Source organism: Mustela erminea, chromosome 1 (assembly GCF_009829155.1).
Source record: "Mustela erminea isolate mMusErm1 chromosome 1, mMusErm1.Pri, whole genome shotgun sequence".
NCBI classification, from domain to species: domain Eukaryota; kingdom Metazoa; phylum Chordata; class Mammalia; order Carnivora; family Mustelidae; genus Mustela; species Mustela erminea.
In genome coordinates, this window is record NC_045614.1 from 195,101,478 (window position 1) to 195,113,411 (window position 11,934).

General features: G+C 36.2%; 1 protein-coding gene across 2 annotated transcripts in view; it reads left to right on the plus strand.

The window, feature by feature from the left end:
* Positions 1-11,421, plus strand: part of CHODL (chondrolectin) — a 28,946-nt gene extending 17,525 nt beyond the window's left edge. Inside the window, exons 4-7 of one of the 2 annotated variants that reach the window (XM_032353011.1) lie at positions 4,852-4,938; positions 6,826-6,928; positions 8,622-8,700; positions 10,012-10,095. In XM_032353011.1, the coding sequence (XP_032208902.1) occupies positions 4,852-4,938; positions 6,826-6,928; positions 8,622-8,700; positions 10,012-10,014 (272 nt within the window). In that variant the 3' untranslated portion in view covers positions 10,015-10,095. Of the gene's footprint in view, positions 1-4,851; positions 4,939-6,825; positions 6,929-8,621; positions 8,701-10,011 lie in introns of both variants that reach the window. The other variant, XM_032353002.1, reaches the window with a different exon arrangement.
* Positions 11,422-11,934: the final 513 nt, after the last annotated feature.

An 11,934-nucleotide genomic window follows, 5' to 3' on the forward strand; every position in this document is an offset into this window, starting at 1 on the left:
TGAAGAATCATGGGGAGAAAGCCATGAATTCCATTCTTTGCTTTCTCCTCCTCTGGAATTCAGCTGTTCTCCTTGGTAAGTGAACATGGTTATGGCTGGATTTCTTGCTGTTCTCCTTGGGGAGGGGCCTGTTGTGGTGATTCTCAAGTGTCTTTGTCCCAGGCAGAATTGCACCGCCCTTACCAGGGGCCAGGCTAAGTAACCCGCTCGGGTTAGCTTTCAGGAGCTTTTGTTCCCTGAACACTTTCCGCAGAGTTCTGGAGGTCAGTAATGAAAATGGCAGCCTCCCAATCTCTGGCCTGGAGGAGCCAAGAGCTCGGGGCCCCACTCTTCAGTGCGCCCTCGGAGAAAAGCGCTCAGCACTCCCATCTCCCTGGCCTCTGGCAACGCTCCGAGCTCACCCAGACTGTGACCAAGCTTCTTTGTCTCTGGCACACAGCCCCACCTGTAGTCTCTGAACCCTGCACATTCCTGAGCTCTTCCAGTGGGGATCTCTTGGATCTGGTGGGGTCCTCACTCACAGACCACTGGTCTGTGCCATGGATCACAATTTAAGGTAGCCCTGAGTTGAGAGCTCACTCCTTGGCTTTGTCTCTGTAGCCAGCTTCCCTGCTTTAATACCTGTGAGCTCTGCAACACTCAGACACCCTCGATCCTTCTGTGACTCCATGGGACCTGAGACCACACTGTCCCCAAGTGGGCTTCACCCCGGTTTAGCCTCTGGAGTGATGTCCCTCAGTGGAGCAGATTTTTAAAAGTTCTGATTTTGTGCTCCATGGCTCCGCCGCTTGCCAGGAGCCAGCCCCTCCCCCCGCAGTCTATCATCCCGTTGCTTTGGATTTACTTATCGCCCGTCCTACCTTTCAGAAAGTGGTCATTTTCTGTATCTAGAATTGCTGCTCTTCTTCTCTTCGATCTCCTGTTGGATTTGTAGGTGTTCAGAATGGTTTGATAAGCTCTCTAGCTAATCTCCTGCTACCTGATGTCATCTCAGCCTGCTACTCCTCTGATATCTTGACTCAAGGCCGGGAGAATAACATTTCCAATGTTCAGGTCAAATTGTGTTTTTGTAAACAGATTTTTATGAAGAATAAATGTCTATTTTAAAATATTTTAAATATGTAGTGTAAAGTTTTTGAAGTTGGTATAAATCATCAATGCAATGAAAGCACCTAGGGATTTACACATGTGAGTGACAGATCATTGGATGATTATCCAATGCATTTAAGGGAACAAAATGACTTTCCTCTGGGAACATTAGCATCTCTTTTGTTGACATTGCCACTTCACATGTGCTCCTCATTGGAAGTCAGACTGATTCTAGCTCACTGAGGCATAGTGGAAAAAGATTAGGGGCTTGTGCCATGGTCTTCCTTTTTGTCATTCTTTGGAATCTACCCCATTGATAGCTTTGGTTTGAAGTCTCCGACTTCTTGTCATGGGCAGCATGGGAAGATTGTCTTGTCCTGAGCTACACTGGTGGGGTTTCCTGTGGACATAGTAAATTTAAAATACCTTTAAGAAGGCAGTTCCACTAAATTAATATTTGACAAAAAATAGAGACTAACCAAAATTACATAAACTAATTTTTTTAATCACCTGAGAAAGTCAAGCTAGACACCTAGGCTTTGAGAGTTTTTTTATGTTTTTCTCCTTCTCAGTGCTGGGAAGTGCCATTTGAAGTCTTCTGAGGGGCTGTCTACTTGACCTCAAAATGTGTTCATGGAAGGCAATTAGAATCAAGTACTGCTATTTCTATTATTCTCTTGAAATTACATGATTCCTTTCTCATAAGACCTTAAAGCACCAGAGATTATTTGGATTAGATTCACCCTTCTCTTTATATTTATCCTGCTCTTCAGTGTATTAGCCAGCTTTCTTTATCCCCGGTGAGTTTATTCTTTAAAGCCCTAAATCCATCATTACCCTCTTAGAAGCCTTTGCAAAGCCAAATCTGTTATGCACTTATGTTCTTTGTCTTAATTTTTTTTTCTTAGAAAAATATAAAGTTAAAATTCTCTGATACTTTCCATTGGTGATACTGTGTACTATTGAATGAAACAAAGTATGTTATAGAGTATCCTTACTATTTCTTTCTCCTTTCTTTGGGATTTTAGGTAAACTATTTGACTCTTCATACATTTATTTTATTTTTATTTTGCATTCCTACTTACCAAATTATTGAGGACACTGCCAAGCCCAGAATCTTCTTTACTTGTTTTGTGTAGGTAATCTAGGTTCATATTACTCATGGAGGAGCACTTAAGATAATATATATATATATATATTTCTCTGTCTTCTATATTCTACCTAAATCTTCAAATAATTCACAAATATACTTTGTGAATAAGATTCCTTTATGTATTTTTTTTTTGTTTTTGGTGCACATGTGCAGTTTTATTGTTATAAATGTATAGCTATATTTACAGTCTTATTAATATAGTTAGAATTTTTATTCTTTATTCTAATAGTCTAAATATGTATTTCTTTATTTTATTTTAAATATTTGTCTTCTACTTGTTAACCTTCCTTAGGCTGAGTGTTTTGTTTATGGAGGAGGCTAATTTGATTAAATTTCTTCTTTCTATAGTCAATGCTCTTTTAGTGGAGAATGATTAGTTTTTAATGGTGAGGGGGTTGGAGGAGTAAGCAGTGGGATTTATTAAAATGCATGAATTAGGACACCAATTATTTTGAACTTTATTCTCCAGCTCCCCGAAGCACTGTGTGGTTTGAACTTAGTCTCCTCTTTCTGCCCCCTACACACCATCTAAAATATGACTAATGATATCTGAAGTAGTAAATAATTAACCTAGTTATGAAGACTTGGAATAACTCACTAATTGATTTTCTTACTCTCTTCTCAATTTTTTGTTATTGCCTTGTGAGTTACATATCTATTTTCTGTGTCTATCAGTGTTATCTTAAGACATTTTCATGGGGATCCTTCTGAATCTAATGTTCACACTTATTAAAATTACATTATGCCCTCTTTTTCTTAGACATTAAAAATAGTGTTTTGCTCCACAAATAAGTGAAACCATATGATAATTGACTCTCTCTGCTTGACTTATTTCACTCAGCATAATCTCTTCCAGTCCCGTCCATGTTGCTACAAAAGTTGGGTATTCATCCTTTCTGATTGAGGCATAATACTCTATCCCCAGGGGTACAGGTCTGTGAATCACCAGGTTTACGGTGAACCATGAGAGACTATGGACTCTGAAAAACAATCTGAGGGTTTTGAAGGGACGGGGGGTGGGAGGTTGGGGTACCAGGTGGTGGGTATTATAGAGGGCACGGATTGCATGGAGCACGGGGTGTGGTGCAAAAATAATGAATACTGTTATGCTGGAAATAAAAAAAAAATAGTGTTTACGTTAAGTTTCTAAAATGTTGTTAATGAGAAATTATATTGATCTAAAGATTATTAAGATTATTTTTAAAAAATAACCAGTTCTATATTGGTAAATTGTATTAAATCTGTATATTTGTGCACCAAACCCCATTAAAGCAGCAACTGGCATAGAGGGCCCAAGTTATGTAGAAAAATGTGTAGGATAGAACTGTATCTAAAACTTATAGGAGGATATTGAAGTGTTAGGGTGAAATATGTGTGGAAGAATAATAAATGTTATTACAGGACAGTGTATGATAAATGTCCAATAAAGAAAGACTATGTGGCCAAATTAGAGTAGCCAATCTAATATTAAAAATGATTTAACATGCTGAACTAATATAGAATGCTGCCTGTGTTTTATTTTTTTCTTTTCCATCAGTTATCAAACATAAACAGAATTATATTTTTGAAACAAATGAAGACAAGTTATGGGTTTTTTTGTTCTCATTGATTCAACTTACTTTCACTGAACTATTAATTTACCAAATAGTGCCTTACGTAAAAAAAAAATAGCAGAACAATACCAGATCATGTAAGAAATTTTGACATTTTTTTTTAAGATTTTATTTATTTATTCGTCAGACAGAGAGGGAGAGAGAGCGAGCGAGCACAGGCAGGCAGAGAGGCAGGCAGAGGCAGAAGGAGAAGCAGGCTCCCCGCCGAGCAAGGAGCCGTCTGCGGGACTTGATCCCAGGACCCCGGGATCATGACCAGAGCCGAAGGCAGCTGCTTAACCAACTGAGCCACCCAGGCTTCCCAAATTTTGACAGTTTTAAATTGTATAACCATTAAAAAGATCTTATCTTGTAAAACCAGGGAAAGAAATAACTTGCAAGCCTTAATTTATTATTATTAATATTTTTAAAGAAATAGATGCTACTGAAAGCACATCTAAGTATGGCATTGTTTTTCTAGGACAGAAATGTGCTTTAGAACATCGCTGTTTGAATCACCTATTCCAAATGCATCCATGTACAGTCGTCTGCTGATTTTATTGCATGGAGAAACCTAGATATTGCACTGATATTAATGAAGAAGCCATCTAGGCTTGTCTTGGAATGGCACTTAGTGTCTCACATTCTTAGACTCCCAATTCCTGCTTCTTGTTGCCTTTCTTTCTACGTGTTGGGTCATGATTGGCTGTAGCAGGCTGTTGTCAGTATAGACATGGTATTGATTGCTAAAGGCAGTTTGGGGGTTGCAAGGACCAAGTCGATCTGAGTCACAAAGATTTATCAACTGGTTACTTTATTCAAAGGTAAAGAAATGATGACTTCACAGTTGAATAATTTCATGTAAATTTAAATTCAAGATATAATTTTTAATCCATAAAGTATTCAGAAATTGAAACTCTGGTGTTTACATTATTTTATTATAAAGTTTTATTTTCATCTGTGTTTGTATTTCTCTTCTTTATCATTATATATGATGCCTGTACCAATTATTTACAGAGATTAATCCAACTTCTCCTGTAGAAAAGACTTATTTTACAAATCAACCAGGAGACACCCATCAAAATGTGGTCGTTACTGAAGCAGGTAATGAATTCACCTGTTTTTAACCGCCCCCTAACAAGAACAGAAACTATAATTGTAAGCTCTGCTTCATGCTGGCCCTAAATTTTCTTGTTGCTTGGTGATATGGTTCACTGAGTTTGGCCTATGGGAGTTTACCTTGAACTAATAATGCTGAGCTAGTTTTTGAGCAGAAGAATCTATTTGTTTCCTTCCTATTTTTTCACTTCAAGTCAACATATCTAGTAATAAACTAAGTAATCCACATGGAAACCTGCACTCACAACTTTTCACATAACACGTAGGCATTATGATGTAAATGGGCACATTCAGCAGGTTGCAAACCATGGTGTGCTGGTAAATGTTTAGTGAGTGGCTGATGTGGGAGTGGGTATAAAAGCAAAAGCCTGATTTGTATCCTTTGCAGATTCCCGTGGTAAGTGTTCTCCTACCTTGGCTGGTTTCAGGATATGGAGGGGATATCACTGGTGAGCAGGGTGGACAGAATGTGTACAAAGAGCTCCCAACCCAGAAGCCCCTGGCACAACCTACTCTGCCAAAGAAACAATGAAATCCCAGTGCAAGTTGCACATTCCATGATTGGAATTATAAATCCCAATCAGAAACTTCTCCTAAGATTAGTTAGTTAGGCGCTCTTTTAGCATGGGCCTGTGACGATCGGACAGAAATCTTAAGCAATCCTTAAGATTAAGAAATCAGAAAGCAATCCTAGTTGCTTTGTGAAGATTGAGCCAAAGACCCTAAGTCTCAGAGTCTTTCCCCAGGTGATCCAAAATCCATGAAAGAGTAGGAAATACTTTCTCTTCTTCTTGACTGTTACAGATAAGTGTTCATGATGGTTATTTGGAAAAAGAACAAAAATGTTTCCTGAATCCTTAAAGTCCTTGAAGTCGTGTGTTGGGAGCTCAAGATTAAAGGAAAGCATAGCAAGTTACCCCCAAAATACCCCATCACTAGACCTCAGTTAATACATCTTTTATTAACAAAGGACATGATGTACAGTTATGTGGATAGTTTGATCTAAGTCTGGTCTACTTTGACTAGAATTATTTAGATTGCTAATGCTGACAGTTTTCGATTTACTAGCAAAACACATAGTTTTTCCATTTTCATTTCTTACATGTACATGATATTAAACCTTAGTGCTTTTTATTTTTCAGGTCCCTGATTTTAAAGCCAGTCAGAACATCTAGACCTAATTAAAAATGCTAATAAATAATTACATGAGGAATATTTTCCCTCTTATGACCTTGAAGAAATGTTTAATGCAGTGATTTTAATTTATATGGGGCTTAAGTGTGGCAGTGTTTTATTTTACCAAGGATACCTAACATTATCAAGTGTGATGGAACAGGATTAAAAAAATGATTCATTTTAGAATTTAATTAAGATCAAGTCCTTATGCGTCTGGAATCTTGCATCTCTGGGTTATGCCTGTGTCATTAGTTAATATTTACTAATATTTAGTATTTTGATTTAACCCCAGAGAGTCTTGCATATCATTGTGGCATTGACCTTACTGGTTAAGATGATTATATAACCAATAAATCAACAATTATTTTAATAATCAGTGCTTATTACTTAAAGTAATAATGGAGAAGGATTAATGAAGTGAGATAGCTAAGATTATTAGTATGTCATGAAAACTAGTCCCTATGAAAATGGCAGATTTAATAATAGTTTTAGAAATATGGACATTGAACTGGAGAATGGCAAACAAACAAATGTATTTCACTAGATTATTCAATATTGGAGAAGAAACTTTCTCAGAATTCATTTATTTTCAATAAATCTATTTTACCTTAAAGTTTTGGAAAATGTTTATGTAGTTTCAGTGTTAGAATTCTGCCTCAGACATCTTTTTATACTAAGACTGTTTTGCTTTTGTAGGCATAATTCCCAATCTAATTTATGTTGTTATACCAACAATCCCACTGCTTTTATTGATACTGGTCGCTTTTGGAACCTGCTGTTTCCAGATGCTGCATAAAAGGTAAATAATTCATATATGTAGAGACAACTTGAAAAGTTTTCTATAGGTTTTCCAGAGCTCATTTGAAAAGTACAGAATTATATTTTTAATTTGCCTTAAGAAAGTTCTGATTTTAGTTCTGTCAGTACAAATCCAGAATATACAATCTAATAAGATAGGCCTTGATTATAGGATTCATGAATTATTTCACTTAATATTCACAAGTCATAGGAAGTGGGTACTCTTTTGTTTTGGTTTTTCGGTTGAGGATATGGTGGCTTACATGAGTTATACAGTTTGCCTTGGGTTTCTTAGCTAGTGTGTGTGGCAGATTTGAAATTTGAATCCTTGCAAGCTGACAACATACACAACTATACTATACTGTCTCTTGTTTATTATATATAAGCATTAATGCTAAACCTTTCCAACTTGACCCCAAGTTGTATGTAAGACTTGGTTTTGGGTACACTCTATAGTACCTTTTTTAAAATTTTAAGTCATAGGTTGTTGTTTATTTCCAAAGGATCTTTTGAATATAGGAAATAAAGTACAAATGTAAAAATAGGTCACTTTTAGGAGGCAGTTTCCATCAAAATGATATGTCTTAATAGCAACAATCTTGGGGGTATTCTTTTATATCTATTTAATCCTACCCTTGAGTTAAAGATGAAATTTTTTCATGTGTGTCAATTTATCAGTTAAAAATTAATACATGAAATATAGATACATGTTAAAATAAAAAGGAAAAGGTGTTGTGTTTAAATGAGAGCGTATTTGCTAGAATAAACTTGCCATCTTTGTCAGTATTTTATTTTATTTTATTTTACTTTAATTTAGTTTAATTTTTTTTCTTATTTTATTTTTTGTTTTCTTAAAAGGAACCTTTATCAGTATTTTAAACAAAAACGAGTGCCTTCATCAGGGAAGGACCTGCAAATGAAGTCATATTTTTCTTTTGATTTGAGTTCATCTTCATCTGTTTCTGAAATAAACCATAAAGATCCACTAAGTTAAAAAAAAAAAAGCCCCAGAAAAACAAAACAAAAATGTTAAATAGATGTAAACTCTAAATGGTTCACATAAATTGTTTTAAGAGACACAAAGTGTGATGTACAGGCTCCTTAAATAAGATATTTTGAATAATGATAAGTTAAGCCTGGAAAATTAATACTATATTGTGCCTTTGGGTTTTCCAACATATCTGGGAAACAAAGTTAAAATTTTGGGGTAGTATTTTGTACAGAAGAAAGACAGTAGTAAATATTTCATTTATTCCCTTAATACCTAAGGCTATAGATGGAAAGATGATTAGTCATTTTGAAAACCAGAGAAGTAGAGAGAGGATGTGACATAAATTTCCCCTTAATCCAGCAAACTGTTAAGGAAGAGCTATAAATAACAAATAAGATTGAAAAACAATTTTTAAAAATATTATACAGACACTGTCATTTCTAAAATAAAAATTACTCAAGTGCCAGTAACTGAGATTTCTCTAAAGTTTGTTTTTCTTCTTCCAAATAATATATTATTGTGGAGATTCTATTCATATAAAAGTCTTCCAAGTTTTTATACCTTTGAAGATCTGAGGAGTTTTCACTTGTTTCAAATTCTCCAAGTGAGAAAATAAACCAAAATCGAGTACCTCCAGATGCCGGAATTAGCTGTAGTGCTTATTTCATTCGTTCTTAGATCCTCCCCTTTTCCTTTCTTCCAGGAAAGCAAGGAGAAACTTCACCAAAGACTCAACTCCATTATCATCTGAGTGCCTTGCAGAAAGTTTAAATTCCAATCTGGTACACATAATGGTTTATATCATTCCATGTCATATTCAAAGCAATAACTCGTTTCCTTAACTGGTAGTAACTCTTAAATGAAATACTAATGCTACACAAAATTTAAGTTACATTAATAACTTAACCATCTTTTATTTACTATTTGAAAAAATTTCTTGTTTTTCATAAACTTTGCTTGGTTTATTTTTCATTCATGTTAGATGACTTCATAGATAAAAGATGTATTGTTCATACTTTTTTGGAAGCAAATCTTCAAAACGTTTAATTTGGTCACAGTATTTTATTAGTAACAAATTCAGTTACATTGAAGTCAATGAAGTAGTATTATAGAATTGTATTGATCAGGCTTGTTAGGAAGAATTCTTTTCTGTATCGGATGGAGTTCTGCCATATGTGGTAGACTGAGAGTAGATGGAATGGGTTACCTGTGGGCTGTGGAGCAGATGTCCGTGAAGAGACTGTCTGTGGGAGGCAGGAAGTGCAGGACCCAAGTTACAGGAACCAGAAGTGGTTAAGTGATCCAGGTGAGGGTTCTTTCTCAGGAAATGAGAGCCAGGAACCTAGATTTTGGTAAGTAGCCTGGTAGAGGATGATTTTCAGAGCTAAACTCAGGAACAGGCAATTATGCAGGAAACTGAGAAGTGGCCATTTTATGAAAAAGAGAGTGAGAAGATAGCCAGCCCACTATGGGGGGATGGAAGTGTGGGCTTGGATTCTATATCTGACAGGAGAGAAGTTCAGTCTCAGATCTCAAGGTAGGAAGTTATTAAGGCCTGAATCTACTTTGAACTGCATGGGTTGCAGAGACTGAAGCAAAGCCAAACTTTAGGGGATTAAGTGACTTAACTATAAAACAGGAAAACAGAGGGGAAGAGGGGTCTAGGAAGGTACTTATGATTTGGCATCAAATACAGCCCATATGAACAGAAGAATATCCAAAAAGCAAAATTTCAAAAATCAGTGATCAAATAAATTGAAAATTTATGAGTGATTATAATGAAACTTTTTGGTATTATGTCAGACACTTTTGTGTGTGTGTGTGTGTGTGTGTGTGTGTGTGTGTGTGTTTGAATGTGTCTGAATTCTAAACTAAGAAGGGTCAAACAGAGATCAATTTTGTTTTTTCCATCATTTCACATGACCTGTTTACCATCTTCACATACTGGAATAATCTAGAATCTTTTATAGATATGCTGGTGAGAGAAGAAAGACCATTTTATAAGGGTCTGAAATATCTCCATTTGGACCAAAACATGTCTATTTCAATAAAAAGTCCCAAACGTTGAATTTATATCTTCTTATGTTTTTCAGTAAAGGAAGAACAAAAACTAGCCCAACTCAGTCCACACTATGGATTTCAAAAAGCACCAGAAAAGAAAGTGGCATGGAAGTATAATAATTCACTGACTTGGCTCCAAAAGAGAAAATAAAATTGTCTAATTCTGGATCTGCATCAGGAATGGCATCAGAACATTAGCTTGGAATGGCTTGAAATCTCAAAGGACCTGCAAGATGAACTGTAAGCTCCCTCTTGAGGCAAATATTAAAATAATTTTTATATATCTATTATTTCATTTACAAAATACGCTGTGCTAATAATGGAGTGAGACATGCTTATTTCGCTAAAGGATGCACCCAAATGTCAAGTAAATGGAATGGACCGTGCGGATAAAATTGCTGTCAACACATCAGAGAAGTGTATGTGTTGGAAGCAGGTATTTTTGTTTCTGTCAATTTTCATAAGTTATAACCTAGTTAATGTAATGTAAATTGTACTAAAATTTACAGTGTGCAAAAATATTTTACCTTTACATAAGTGTTTGATAAAAATGAACTGTTCTAGTATTTATTTTTATGGTGTTTCATTTTTCAATACATGCTGTTTTGATCAAAGAAATGTATCACTGTTTTCAACTGACTCCTCACACACAAAGATCTATTACCATAGAAAAAGTTTCTTTTATAGAAGTGGTTCATCTTCTTTCAGTTTCTCTGTTCTGGGGTCAATGTTTAGGAAATCTCTTCAGAAATAAGAAGCTATTTCAGTAACTGTGGTGTAAATTTACTCAAATATTTTACTTAGAGGCAAGAATTGTCTAATTTCAATTGTGCAAGACATGTGCCTTACAGTTGTTTTTAGTTTAAAATTCAACAGATTTTGTAATAACTTTGTTAATAGCCGTATCAACAATATTACACTCAGTCTAGAGCAAAACAAAAGTGGCATACACAATATAAATCATGTCTTCACATGTTGCCTATATAACCACAAGTAGTTCTCTGAGGGTTCTGGAATCAGTTCGGTCCCTCCCTTGCCGACAAAACAAAGATGGTTGTTGGAGGGTGGGGATTAACACCGGAAGCAGATGGCTGTGGAGTATGCTTAAGGTTTTCCCATAGCTCTGCTCAGCCTCTATCAGCCGTAAAATAGTCTCATCTGTTTGGTGAGACCAGGTGCATTGTCACCATCAGTGTCGGGGTAAGCACAGCACACAGATAATTCACCAAGGAGAGAAACTATGAATTACTGTGAACATGGGTTGGAGGGCATTGGCGATCCTGGGTTCTTCTTGAGGATTTGCCTGAGAGAGTGAACTGTGGCTCCTCTTGTCTTATCTTCTCTAGTTTCTTCAATGCTTGTGGCTTCTTCTCAAGAGACTTGTAACTCTCGGGTCTTCAAATGTTCCTGTGTTCCTTTTAAGTAAATAAAAAGTTCTTGTTTCTGAAGAATGACCATGTATATTGTCTAAATCTTTGAAGTGAACAAAATAGAGGTTTTGCATCTGTACATGAAGAGGAAGACAAACAACTATTAAAGAAGGGTATGAATGGAAGTTGGGGTTATAGAGAGTTTTAAACCTCAACTTTTCCCTGGTTAGCCATTTAAACTGGAAAATAAAGAGCTTTTATTAAGGCAATTCACAACTAAAGTTGGTTGGCAAAACTTCAAGACAAATAGAAATGAGTGGGTGCTGGCACCCTTTCACCTGCTTAGAGACTGAAGGAGGCAGCAGCTGCATTCTAAGGTCCAATCTGACACATTTAGCACTTCCTTTCCCTACTTGGTTTCCCATCATTGCTGGGATCTCCATCTTCCCTCCAAGGTCCTACCATGTGTTTCTTCCTTCAGTTGGGTCTTAAGGGACAGGAGACAGTGCTTTCCCCGTAGTCTGGCCACCCATGACTATACCACAACAGCTGCATGGCGGGAGAGGCAAGGCAATGGGGGAGGGC